This window comes from Colobus angolensis, unplaced genomic scaffold, assembly GCF_000951035.1.
Source record: "Colobus angolensis palliatus isolate OR3802 unplaced genomic scaffold, Cang.pa_1.0 Scaffold19, whole genome shotgun sequence".
NCBI classification, from domain to species: Eukaryota; Metazoa; Chordata; class Mammalia; order Primates; family Cercopithecidae; genus Colobus; species Colobus angolensis.
The window spans coordinates 14,886,885-14,901,344 of NW_012115043.1; the positions used below are offsets into that span (position 1 = coordinate 14,886,885).

A 14,460-nucleotide genomic window follows, 5' to 3' on the forward strand; every position below is an offset into this window, starting at 1 on the left:
GGCGCAGTGGCTCACGCCTGTAATCCCAGCACTTTGGGAGGCCGAGGCAGGCAGATCACCTGAGGTCAGGAGTTGAAGACCAGCCTGGCCAACATGGTGAAACCCCCATCTCTGTTAAAAATACAAAAATTAGCCAGGTGTGGTGGCACACACCTGTAATCCCAGCTACTCAGGAAGCTGAGGTGGGAGAATCGCTTGAACCCAGGAAGTGGACATTGCATGAACCGAGATCACACCATTGCACTCCAGCCTGGGCAACAAGAGCAAGACTTTGTCTCAAAAAAAAAAAAGAAAAAAAAAAGAATTAAAGAAAATTGTACTGTGAGAGAAACCCTAAGTGTGGAGAAGAAAGGCTAGGTTACTTAAGCTTAACACAATAGATATTTATTTTTCACTTTTGTAAAGTCCAACATCAGTGCCCCTAAGTAGCAGGTGGTCTTCTACAAAATCATTCAACTACCCAGACTCCTTCTATCTTATGGCTCTACTGCCCTCCAGGTCCTTAGAGACCTCTCAGTGTAGCCGGAAGAGGGAAAAAAAGACTGGCAAAGGCATACCTACTACTTAACCAAATTGGCTAGAAGTGGTACACATCACTTTCACTCACATTCCAGCAGAGATAGTCATGTGATTTCAGCAAGGTTAACAAGGAGGCTGGGAAATGTAGTCCCTGGCTAGGTAGCTAGTTCTCAGCAACAACTGTATACAACAGAAGAGGTTCACAACTCTTGGATGGTAAAAGCTAATTATCTTTGCCATAGGAAGTGATTTTTCAATTCCCACTAGATCAGGAAGGAGAATGCTGAAGAGGTGTAGTTCCTAAAGGATTCTCCTCCCCATTGTCCGTTACAGACATAGCCATGGAGGAACAATGAATGAGAGATCCTCCAAAAATAAAACATATGGCAGCCAGATTGGTTGATCAAAGAACTTTCTCCCTTCTCATGTTAGGAAGCCCTTGCTATTCCTGTCTAGTAAGATATGACATATGCTATGAATTGGAGACATTTTGTTTGTCATTATTCATATTTCCAAATAAGAGCTTTCATTGCAGTTGTTTTTTTTCTGTCATTATATATTAAGTATTTTCTAGTTAATTTTATCATATATCCTTAGGTTACTAGGCCATGAAGAACTTTATCAAATTGCTTTATGATAGAGAGGCATGCATATCACCTTACTATCCTGGACTTGGAGTTATTCGTAGGACCTAGATGTGAGTACATTTTGGGTGGTAAAAAAAAATGTCATTACATTGAGTAGCCATAGATATCAATGAAGGCATACGTAGGGAAAGAATGTTTGGAGACCTCAATAAAATACCAGGGATGTGTGTGTGTCTGCTGTTTCCATTACCCAGGACACATCTGCTCTTTTTCTGATAACCATACCTCTATTTTAAGTCAAATCATCTGTGCCATTCACGTGTTACCAATAGACACAACTCCTGGGATGGGCTTGTGAATCAGTCCAGGCCAATCTGAGCATCTCATACTTTTGGCAACACTGATTGGCTGACAAAAGAATGGGCACTTGACCTTTGTTGGTAGTGAGGATGGTCTGGAGCTTCTGATTGCTCATTTGTGGAATGAATGAAGCAAACAGCAGAGGAGAGTGCTAACATGTGGGGGAGAATCCAAATCTCTATCTCTCTCTCTCCCTCTTTTTTTTTTTTTTTTTGAGACAGAGTCTTGCTCTGTCACCCAGGCTGGAGTGCAATGGTGCGATCTCAAGCTCACTGCAACCTCTGCACAGGTTCAAGTGGAGAATGTGAATCTTGATGATATAGTTGGAACTCTTCAGCCAAGCCATATCTAACAGAACTGTCTTCAACTTTTCAGGTATGTGAGAATACATTCCCTTCTCACTTTACACCAATTTGAGTTGGATTTTATGTCACTTGTAACCAATGGATCCTTACTGAATCAAATATTAAGTTATGTGAGGATAGATCCATAAACAAATACATATAGGAATGAGTGAATATAAATATACTTCTGGGGGAAACCTAACTAAAATGGAAATGGTAGACTGAGGAGTGGTTCACAGGGTAGAAGAGAACTAGACTGGGGAAAGAGCTTGAAATTCAGTCAGGGCCGGGCACAGTGGCTCATGCCTATAATCCCAGCACTCTTGAGAAGCCGGGGCAGGTTGATCACTTGAGCCCAGGAGTTCAAGACCAGCCTGGGCAACATGGCAAAAATCTGTCTCTACAAAAAATAAAAAAAAAAAATTGCCGGGTGTGGTGGCACATGCCTGTAGTCCCAGTTACTCAGGAGGCTGAGGTGGGAGGTTCACTTGAACACTGAGAGGTAGAGGCTGCAGTGAGCTGTCATCACACCACTGCACTCCAGCCTTGGCACCTAGGCGACAGAGTGAGACCCTGTCTCAAAAAAAAAAAAAGAAAAATAAATTCAGTCAGAAGAGTTTAAATTTAACAAAATAGAAAATTTAGCCATAAAGGTGCTGAAGCACAGAGATGTGCTAAGAGTGAAGATTCAGAAGAATTATTATGGCAGGTTAGATTGAAGTAGAGCGAGAAGGAAGTCAGAAAGGTTACGTAGAAACTGCTGAAGTAATCCTAGCTGGCAACATTTAAGGGCTTAGACAGAGACCCTGAAGTAGAGACAGAGGAAGGGATTTGACATGAGGTATTTTAAAGGATAAATCGAAGGCCCTGAGATGACTGGGAAGATAAAGGGAAGGAATGGGTAAAAAATGACATCTATGTATTCAACTTGGGCGGCAGAGGTAGCAGTGGTATCAATGAGAAAGAAGAGAAGTGATTTTGGAAAGATGAGATTATGAGATTGGTTTTTGGACCTGTCGAAACCGGAAGATGGCAAGATGCCCAATTAAATACGTTGATGAGATAAAGAGGCAAATATACAAGTTGGAGGCAAAAAAGGTAACACTAAAGATAAGGATCTGCACAGAAGAAAAACTTGAACCAACAGTTGGAGATAAGTACAAGAGAGTGAGAGAAAAGCAGAAATAAACACTGCTAGACCAGGAGGGAAAAAAATGGTGTCTCTGAATGAAATGAAATGTAGTGTCTGGTGGAGACACAGGAAGAATGCAGTACACTTTAGTGCATACAAAACTTAGAGAACTTTCAAATTATGTTAAAAGTATATACCAAGTACGCACATACTCATCACCCCATCTCCAGCCTTATTTCCAATTGTTTTTCTGGCTTACTGCACAGCATTCACATTGGCCTCCTTTCTACTAATTCAAACTCACCAAACTGTCTCTGGCTGCAGAGCCTTTGCACTTGCTCTTCCTTCTGCCCAGAAACTTCTCCCCACCCCCCACAACCCCAGTGTTTGCTTGGCTTTCTACCTCATTTCATCCAGATCTCTGTTTAAACAAAACTTCCTAAAAGAGGCCTTCTTCAATCAACTTATCTAAGATATAAAAGTGTCCAACTCTCATCTGCATCCTTCTTTGTCCTTCTGCTCTGCTTTTTCTTCATAGCGCTTTTCCCTACATGACATTATACAATTGTGTATGATTGTAAATGTACTATCTCCCCCACTGGAGCAACTGTAATGAGGTTCCAAGAGTGCATTCGTTTTACTGACTGATGTATGTCTGATAAGTAGAACAGAGCCTGGCACAAACAAAGCCTTCAATAAGAGTTTCTTTCATGATGAATGAGTGAAATGCGGTAATTAAGATGAAAAGAAAAAAAATCACAAGAGGTCCGAGTCTAAGTCACAACTCCTAGAACATGCCTGTCATTTCACCCAAAAACTCTGCTTAAGGCTCTCACTCTGGCTGCATCTCCTCAAGGGGAAAGGAATTATGGGAAGTTTGCTACTGCCAACGCAGGGACTTGGGATACGTTCCTGGATGATAGTGGTAAGAATGCTGTTTTCTTCAGAATTATTACTTCGTTAGTAAGAGACATGTCCAATTCCAGACTTCACAGACTTCACTTCCTTCTCCAGCTGAGCTCCAAGTGGAGCTTTGAGAGAAAAACAGAAAGGTGATGGCTGGAAGACTCAAGGCTTCCAAAGTATTCCTCTCCTGAGTATCAGCAACCAGGTGAATCTCACAATGAGTATGACAACTTGGAAGGGGCAAGAGTCACGTGCCTGAGGGGAAAGGACACCAGGGTGCAATCTCTGTTAATCCTTCTCTATACCCAGCTTCCCGCTGCGGCCTGTACAGAAACAAGCACGCAGGCACTTAAGGGGACAGTGGTTTCACCGCGTCTCTCCCGGCGGCGGCTCCCCACCTTTCCCTCCTCCCCACATGCCCCTCCCAGGCTGCAGGCTCGGCAGCCGACTTCCGCTGATCCCGGCTGGAGGGAGCCCGGAATCCAATTACTCTTCCCTAGGGAGCGCAATCCACCCGTCTGGCCGCAAAGAGTGGAGCCGGGGTCGGAGAGCCGCAGAGACCGACCCTGCTCCGCCCGCCCCCACTTCCCGCCGCCCCAGCCTCGAGCTCGGCAGCCAGGGTGGGGCGAGCAGAGCCGCGAAAGGGCGCGCGGCACTGCCGCCGGGACTATTTGTCCTTCCGCGCGCGGCCCGGCACAGCGCGGCAGAGGTCCGCGGCGCTGTAGCCCCGGCGCCGACGTCGGCCGGGCTGAGTGGCAGGAGATTAGCCAAGGGCTTCCCCCGCCGCGCGTCCTGGCCAATCGGCTCCGCGGGCGGTGCTCGAGGGACGCGCACACGCACTTTCCAGAATCCACGCCTCCCAGCAACAGCCTCCATCCCCGCGACGCTGCCCTTCCGGTCCCCTTTCTCTGTCGGGCCTGCTCCGGCTTCGGGCCTGGACCCTGGCCTCTGGCCTGTGGGCTTTTGCGTGCTGCTCCCTAAAGTGACAACGGGGCAAGAGGTCCAAGGGTTCCGTAGGAGAGGGAGACTTAGTATCTGTGGCTCTCCCACCGTCCCGGCTTCCCTAACCTACTGGGGAGTGAAGCTCTAGAGATGGATCTTTGGGAGGAAAAAACTGGACCTCTCTTCGGGTTCTTTAGAGTTTAGGTGAAGAACTCTTTCAGTACCATTGAGTGTTCTCTAGTAAGAGGATCTTAGACTGATGGGTTTCTCGCTTGCTTTAAAGCTGTGGTCAGAGTACTTCATATATCCTTTCCTTTCTGCATCTGGGGGAAGGAAAAAAAACAACACTCTTTACACATTGTCAGGCCGCAACAGAACTGACATACATGCTAGAAGGAGAAAATGTTATGTTATGCCTTGTGTCCTTTTTTGAATCACATTGTCCTGAGATGTGGCTGACCCTTAGGCCCATGGTGTTCTTGAATGTGATTGACATGCGTGTTTAGCAAGCTAGTGAGAGAGAACCAGGGAAATTGCTATCAAAACAATTACATACAGGGACATCAGAACAAAGGCTTGAGACCACTGGGGAATGAGGGACCATCCCAGTTCTGCAAGGGATGCCCTCGGGGTTGGTGGCCAAGTCAGATCTTTGTGTCTTGCTTCTTCGTAGCAAACTGAATAGAACTATCTTCACCACGCTCACTATTTCAGTGTGTTATAAAAATAAGGTGAAAATGTTGAAGGTTTTATTTCGGGTGGAGGGAAACTGGTGCCATTGAAAGGCACTCTCTGAAGGGCAGATTCTGTAAAAGAAAGGCATTTTATCTGCCTACAATTTGGTCATTTCAAAGAAATTCAATATATATGTGTTTATATGCTGAGTTGTGTGCTATGTGGTCTTCATAAGAGGTATAATCTAGTAAACCCAGCTAACTCCTGCATTCTCAGATGTCTGTGCCAGTTTCCATCCTAAATTCTGGCCATTTTAATTCCCTAGTTCTGCTCAAAGGCTACAAAGCATTGCTAGATACAGGTACAGAACGGTGCTGTGGTGGGAGCTCCCCAGTTGAGTGTAAACTGTGGCTGTTGTCCAGACGTGTGATGTATCTGTGGAACTGATGGCTCTAGAAGCCAATTGACTGGAGCGATTGAGGAGCCTCCTGGGAGGGAACAATCTTTGAGGAAGAAGGAGCCAGACACACTGAGCTTGAGCTAGGAACAAAGACAAAGTCTTGGGAAGGGAGAGGTCCTTTTGTATTCAGCCTTGTGTCCTGACCCTTGTCTGAATCCAGTAGGAGTTGGGGAGGGGGAAGAAGATGGAAGGAGGCTGTAAGTGAAAACTGAAATACCTGTTTCAAACTTTTTAACTTCCACATTTCACATTCATAACACATGCCCTCACTTCCTCCTTTGGTAGAAAAAGAAATCAAGATATCAACAAAAGTGCAAACAACAGGAAACCTGACTAGAGGTGGAAATATGAAAAATATGGAATTTATTGTCTCATAAAATAAGAAGTTTGGAGAAAGGTGGTTCCAGTATTGGTTGGTCAAATAACTTAGGGAAGTTGTCCAGGATTGAAGTGGGATTCTTCTTTCTGCTCTTCCATCTTCACATGATAGTAATTTCTCCTGTCATATCGCTTCATGGCTAAACGATGGCGTCTGCTTGTCTTGATGTCAAATACAGTCGGGCATCCAGCAAAGTAGCAAAGTATAGGGATACTGTTTCTCTCTCTCCCTCTCTCTCTCTCTGCCTCCCTACCTCCCTCCCTCTCACAGTAAAGGAAGGGAAACCCTTTTTAGCGGCTTCTAGCAGAACTGAGTCCCCCTGGGCAGAATTGTGTCACACACGAATCCTAAACTGATTATTTGTAAGAGGGGTGACACTAATTGTAATCTACTCCTCATGCTGGGGAGAGAAATCACCCTTTGTGAACACATGGAAGGATATAATCAGAACAACATCAAATTTTGCCAGAAAAAAAGTGGCTATGCCTTAGGCCCCAACAAGTTCCTTAATTTTTCCTTTCCTCTACCTCAGAATGTTTCTATGTCTACTGTTCTTCATCACCTCTAAATTGTTCTATCTTTATCCATCCCCTTCCCTCCCCTCCCCTCTCCTTCCCTTCTCTCCCTTCTCTCCCTTCTCTCTCTCCCTTCTCTCTCCCTCTCTCCCTCTCTTCTCTCTCCCTCTCTCCCTCCCTTCTCTCTCCCTCTCTCCCCCGTCTTCTCTTTCTTTCTTTTAGCAAAAGGGTCTGGCTCTGTTGCTCAGACTGGAGTGCAGTGGTGTGATCATGGCTCACTGCTCACTGCAGCTTCAACCTCCTGGGGTCCAGTGATCCTCTCATCTCAGTCTCTTGAGTAGCTGGGACTATAGGCACAAGCCACTATGCTCAGCTGATTTAAAAAACTTTTTCTTTTTGGGCCGGGTGCAGTAGCTCATGCCTGTAATCCTAGCACTTTGGGAGGCCGAGATGGGTGGATCACAAGGTCAGGAGTTCAAGACCAGCCTGGCCAAGATGCTGAAACCCTGTCTGTGCTAAAAATACAAAAATTAGCCAGGCATGGTGGTACACACCTGTAATCCCAGCTACTCAGGAGGCTGAGGCAGGAGAGTCGCTTGAACCCGGGTGGCAGATGTTGCAGTGAGCCAAGATCGCGCCACTGCACTCCAGCCTGGGCGACAGAGCAAGACTCCATCTCCAAAAAAAAAAAAAAAAGAAATTTCATAGAGACAGGATCTCCTTATGTTGTTCAGGCTGGTCTCGAAATCCTGGGCTCAAGTGATCCTCCCACCTTGGCCTTCCAAAGTACTAGGATTACAGGTGTAAGCCACCACACCCAGCCATATTCTTTCTTTACTACCTCAATAGAGAGGTGAACCAGCTCCATTTCAAGACCTGGCCTTCCATCTGTCTATCTTCCTAAGATCTTACTCTTCTCCTAGCCCCTCACAGTGGTTAGGGGCTAAAATACATGCAGGCTGTTCTACCTGGCACTGTGTTATTAAGAATCAGAGGAGAGCTGAAGCCCCTTTTGTTGTTCCAAGAGAATTCAGATTGAAAACTGCAAGAACATATCCAGATCTTATTGGGTGGGATTGGGGAGGATGTGGGGAGATGGGAAAGGGCATACTTTATCCTTTCCTCCCTTGGTTCTATACCTGGGGCTTCTCCATTGGCTCAGCAACATGGGAGTCCCATTGGCTGAATTGGGAGAGGGTGCAAGGGAAGCAATATGGGAGTCCTTGTCTCCTGGAGATTGAGTCCGACTCTATTTCTTTGAACCACATCCTGGAAGAACTGTGATAATGGCTTGGCTTGAACCTGAAATGTGTTCCACTTTTTCCTTATACTCATATTTATTCATTTTTTTCACTTAACAAATATTACCTGTTGACTGTTTTCCAAGTACTGTGCCATGTGCTAGGGAGACATTGGTGAGTAAGCCAAAGTGGAGTTTACTTTCTGGTAGGGGAACTCTGTTTCTCCACCAGGCTTGGCTTGAAATTCCAGGTTATCTCACAGGACTAGAATAAAAAGTAAACCTAAAAGCAAGACTGAATCATTAACTCTGTGCAGCATAATCTATGTTTTAATGCTTCACAAACAACTACCATTATTAGTACACATTGTTTTGGTTTTTACACAGCTCATAATGTTTCATATCTTTTTCACTGAGGCCATTGTTTCAAACAATTACAGTTTCCAACAAGATAAACACCATGTAGGGCAATGCACTTGTGGTACAATATGCTTTATTATTAACATGCCTTGTCAGCTGAGCAGGCGAGGCTATGGATGGATGATTACAGCAAAAATGGAGTCTGTATCTGATGCAAGTGTGTGTATCATCCGAGTTGTTACCCTATCTCTGCTCACAGTCAGGAACCTGTCAGATCTTATTCAGCAGAATGGTTTTAGATGCATTGAAAGGAGATAAAAATATTTACTGTTACCTACCTTCCTTTGGCTACACTTGCCAAAAAATTCAAATAAAATTTGAATTTTTTTAATGTTTCAAAATTCACCAAGGTTTGTTACATCCACTTTCATTTTTAGTAGAAAGTACATTCTCCAAAAAAGTGCTACACTATATTGAAATATAAAACTGCTTATATATTTCCTACTAATAGCCGTTCTGCTTCAGATGGTATCATGGACCCTTGGTGTCTAATTTATCTTGACAGCATCTGAAGTGGAAGTAAACCAATTCGGACTGCAGGTTCTGAAATGTAAGTCAGAGAAGGTGCATGTAGTAGAAGTGAAATGAGAGCATTTAAATGAAATATTAACCCAAGTCAATCTGAATGAATTCCCCTAGCACCTTGGTCCAAGAAAGAAGCTGTAACCATTTTAATCACTTGCCCCACTCATGACCAAGTGCATCACCCTAAGAAGTCAGTTACTTCATCTCTGTGTTTTTGTGCCCTTATTTTTACAAGGTTAAAATCTCTAGTGCCCTTGTACTTGGAATTCAGGAGAAAAGAGAGTTATACTCTTTCTGAAATGTAGCTGATAATTATCAATCAGTTATCAACAGGAATTTATTGAGCCCCACACCTACCCATCATTATATACCCAGGAACTAGCGAGCACCTTACACATATATGCTAAAGAAATCTTTATTGCATGAGTGAATGAGAAAATAAATCAATAAGGCACCTACTATGTACCAGATTCTATAGTGTAACAGACATGAAATACATTCCTACCTTTAAGGAACTAATCATCTATTGAAATGAGATACATATAAATACAAATGTACTTAACAATTAAAGTATTAAATGCGAAATAAATGTTATACTCCATCATCTTCAAAGTAGAATTTCCAAATTCTCAGTGCTGTGAATTCTTTCCTAAAGTTGCCCCATTGCTTACGGTTTTGTTGCATAAAAGTGTTAGAAGATGTTTAATCAAATACTTCTAAATATAGAAATGTTTCATTAGGAAAAGATTCTCTAGGATTTATATTCTTTTTATATTTTAATTAAAGTGTGACATTGACATTCATACAGTAAAATGCACAAACCATTACCCAAATAAAAATATAGAACCAGAAGTCCTTTCCCCCATGACCTTTCTCAGTTAATTCCCTTCTTCCCCCGACCCTCATAGGTAACCATTATTCTGACTTCCTCCATAGAGCAGTGTAGCCTGTTCTTGAAAGTTGTATAAATGGAACTACACAGTATGTTCTCCTTTGTGCCTGGCTTCTTTTGTTTAATGTTGTAGCTGTATGATGCATCCATTAGCAGTTCATTATTTTTAATTGTTGCAAAAAGTGTTATTTTCAAAGTGGTCTATGGACCTCTTAGGGTTCATGAGAATTTTCAGGTGAGACTCTATGAGTAAAAATTATTTGGTTAATAATTTAGGATTTTATTTATGTATTTATATTTATATTTTATTTTATTTTACTTTATTTACTTTTTGCTCTATCGCCCAGGCTGGAGTGCAGTGGTGCCATCTCAGCACACCGCAACCTCCATCTTCCTGCAAGCTATTCTCCTGCCTCGGCCTCCTGATTTTCTTGGATTACAGGCATCTGCTACCACTAATTTTTGTATTTTCAGTAGAGACGGGGTTTGACCATGTTGGTCAGGCTGGTCTCGAACTCCTGACCTCAGGTGATCTGCCAGCCTCAGCCTCCCAAAGTGCTGGGATTACAGGTGTGAACCACTGTGCTTGGCCAGATTTTATTTATTTACCTTTTTCAGTGCACTGATATGTTCATTGAGGTCTAAAAGCAATGATGGTTAAAACTGCTGGCATATTAGCACAAATATTTTCTTTCCTTAGGTTTATACTTTTTGTGTCCTCTCTGGAATATCTTTGTCTAACCCAAAGACACAAATATGTACTCCCATGTTCTTTTTCTATAAGTTTTATAGTTTTAGGTTTTACATGTAGGACCGTGATCCATTCCAAGTTAATTTTTACATATGGTGTGGTTTTAGAGTAAACAGTCTTTTTTTTTTTTTTTTTTTAATTTTGGAGGGGATGTCCACTAAAATTGTTCCAGTACCACTTACTAAAAAGGCTACCATTTCTTCCTCTCACCATTGAATTACCTTGGCACGTGTGTCAAAACTCAGTTGACCTTATACATATGGGTCTATTTCTGGACTTTGCAGCCTGCATGATTAATCTGTATATCTATCCTTTTGTCAATGGCACAATTTGGGGAGAATTGTTATGTTAATAATATTGAATCTTTTGGTCCATAAACATGGTATATATCTCAACATATCTGTATATTATTTTATTTCAATGTAAATATCTTTTGTTAGATTTATTTAAAATTATTTTATATTTTTGGTATTATTGTAAAGGGAATTGCTTCTTAAATTCAATTTTTCAATAGTTTGCTGTTAGTATATAAGCATATACATTTTAATGTTTGCCTTAAATAGATTTTTATATATTAACCCAGTATCCTGTGACCTTGGGAAATTCACTTATGGATGCTAGTAATTGTTTTCTAGATTCCCTGGGATTTTTGCATTAAAAATCATATCATTTGCAAATAGGGACAGTTTTACTTCTTCCCTTTTGATCTTCTTTGCATTTATTTTTCTTTCCTTCTTATAATGGTTAAGACCTCCAATACAATGTCGAATAGAATTTTAGAATAGTGGTCATGGTATCTTTGCCTTATTCCTATTCTGGGGGAAAACAATTCAGCCTTTCATCATTTAAATTACATTGTACTTATTTTATAGATGCCCTTTATTCATTTGAGGAAGTTCCCTACTATTTCTGATTTGCCGTAAGTTTTTATCAAGAATCAATGTTGAATTTTTGTGAAATGCATTTTCTGTATCTATTGGAGTGATCATATGGGTTTTCTCCTTTTTTTGTTAATATAATGAATTTCATTTATCAATTTTAAAATGTTAAACTAACCTTTCATTCCTGAGATAAGCCCTACTTAATCTTTAAGTGTTACTCTTTTAATATTCTATTGATTTGATTTGTTAGTATTTTGTTAAGGATTTTGCCTCTATGTCAGTAAAGGATATTGACCTGTAAAATGTAAATACAATCTTTGTCAGGTTTTGCTATTAAGCTTATGTTACTGTATTAGTTTGTAGGGCTACTATAAAGAAATGCCACAGAGTGGGCGGTCTAAACAATGTAAATTAATTTTCTCACAGTTCAGGAGGCTAGCAGTCCAAGATCAAGGTCTTAGCAGGTTTGGTTTCTCCAGACGTCTCTCCTTGGTGTGCAGATGGCTGCCTTTTTGCTAGGTCCTCATGTGGTCTCTTCTCTGTGTACATATGTGCCCCTGGTGTCCTTCCCCTTATAAGGACGCTAATCATATTGAATTAGGGCCCTACCCTAACAGCCTCGTTTTAACTTAATCAGCTCCGTAAAGACCTTATCTCCAAATATGGTTACAATCTGAGGTGCTAAAGGTTGGAACTTCAGCATACAAAGTTTGAGGAGGCACAATTCAGTCCATAAAAATTAACCTCGTAAAATGAAGTGGATGGTGTTTTCTCTTCCTCTCTTTTCTGAAAAACATATTCTCCCCTCTTCTCTTCTGGAAAACATTTGTGTAACTTTGATGTTTTTACCAGTGAAACCATCTGGCCCTGAAGTTTTCTTTTTGGGAAGGTTTTTCATAACATACTCAATTTGTTTATTAGATATAGGCTTATTCAGATTTTCTGTTTTTTTCTTGTGACTATTTTGGTGCATTGTAACAGTTTAAATGTAATAGTGCATGCTAATAGTTTAAAACCTACAAAACCATTGTATTGTTGAATTTGTTGGCCTAATGTTATTCTCTTATTATGCATTTGATGTCTTGCTGGGCATGGTGGCTCACACCTGTAATCCCAGCACTATTGGAGGCCAGGGTGGGAGGATCACTTGAGGCCAGGGGTTTGAGTCCAGCCTGGGCAACATACCAAGACCTTGCCTCTACAAAATATTTTTAAAATTAGCTGGGCATGGTGGCATGCTCCTGTAGTTCCAGGCACTTGGGAGGCAAGGTGGGAGAATTACTGGAGCCCAGGAAGTGGAGGCTGTAGTGAGCTATGATTGTGCCACTGCACTCCATACAGGAAGACAAAGTAAGACCTTATCTCCAAACAAACAAACAAACAAACAAACAAAGCTTTCTCAAACTCTTCTTATTTAAAATGTTATACCTTTAAAAATAAGAGGGGAAAAAATCAAGATTCATCTGATTATTCTGGATGCTTAACTTTTCCATATAAATTTAACAATTAGTTTGTCAATTTCTACAAATAGTTTGCAATTTTGAGAGGGCAGTTAGCCTGTAGATTAGTTTTGTGGAAATTGCCACCTTAACAATTTTACATCTTTAGATCCATGAACATTGTATGTATCTCCATCTATTTATATCTTCTTCAAATTCTCTTGTCAGTGTATTGCTGTTTTTGGCAACATATCTTGCACAAGTTTGTTGGGTTTATCCCTAAGTATTTTACATTTTTGGTGGCATTAAAAATGGTACTGTTGTCTACATTTCAGTTTCTAGCTGTTAGTTTAATATATTTTTATATATTAACTTTCTAAACCCATTTATTAAATCTAGCAGCTTTTATGTAGATATTTCTGGGATTTTAATGTACATGATATGTTACCTGTGAATAAAGACAGTTTTATTTCTTCTTTTTTTTTTTTTTGAGATGGGGTCTTGCTCTGTTGCCCAGGCTGGAGTGCAATGTTGAGATCTCAGCTCATTGCAATCTCCATCTCCCTGGTTCAAGCAATTCTCCTGCCTCAGCCTCCTGAGTAGCTGGGAATCCCACCACCATGCCTGGTCAATTTTTGTATTTTTAGTAGAGATGGGGTTTCACCATGTTGGCCAGTCTGGTCTTGAACTCCTGACCTCATGATCTGGGTACCTCAGCCTCCCAAAGTGCTAGGATTATAGGCGTGAGCCACCATGCCTGGCCTATTTCTTCTTGTCCAATCTGCGTGCCTTTTATTTCTTGTCCTTTTTAAAATTTCTTTTTCTTTTCTTATTGCATTATACTAGATTCTCAAGTAAAAGCAATGAATGAAGACATCTTTGCCTTGTTTTTGGCAATAGGAAGAAAAACATTTAGTCTTTCATCATTAATCATCATATTAAAAATAGGTTTTGCTTCATCTTTCATGAGATTGGGGAATTTCCCTTCTCTTCCTAGGTTGCTGAAATTAGTACATGTCTTTAATATTCTGTATGACGAAATGGGAAGTACATGTGAAGTACTATTGCTGCATACAGAAGTATGACGATTGCCTCAAGAAAAGCACTTGTGTGATTGAGTAGTGAAGTGAACTGATTACTTCTTTTTATGGAACATTATTTTTACTTAAAATAACCAAGGACAAACTATGACTACTTAGACTTAAGTATCTGGCAGATATTTTCTCAAAAAAAAAAAAGAAAAAAAGAAAAGGTTGTGTTAGACGAGGAAGACAATTGACCATATTTGCTAACATTTGTAACATTTGCATTTTAAACCAAAAATTTGAATTTTGAAAAATGTATATTCACTATCCTGGGGCTTAACATCTTCCCAGTACTTTAAGACTTTTTTGTGGTGGTGATATCAGCAAATGTGATTTTTCTGATGTACAGAAAAATGTCAACATTTGGAAGATCTACATAATTTAGTGAACCTTTTTTTTTTTTTTTTT

At 41.0% G+C, this 14,460-nt stretch overlaps 1 protein-coding gene across 1 annotated transcript in view; it reads left to right on the forward strand.

Annotated features, from left to right (window-relative positions):
• The window catches only part of LOC105510630, a 30,153-nt gene extending 24,489 nt beyond the window's left edge, over positions 1-5,664 (forward strand). The window contains exons 3-4 of the mRNA XM_011940521.1: positions 1,688-1,841; positions 3,938-5,664. Of these exons, the coding sequence (XP_011795911.1) occupies positions 4,264-4,938 (675 nt within the window). The 5' untranslated portion in view covers positions 1,688-1,841; positions 3,938-4,263 and the 3' untranslated portion in view covers positions 4,939-5,664. The remainder of the gene's footprint in view (positions 1-1,687; positions 1,842-3,937) is intronic.
• Positions 5,665-14,460: the final 8,796 nt, after the last annotated feature.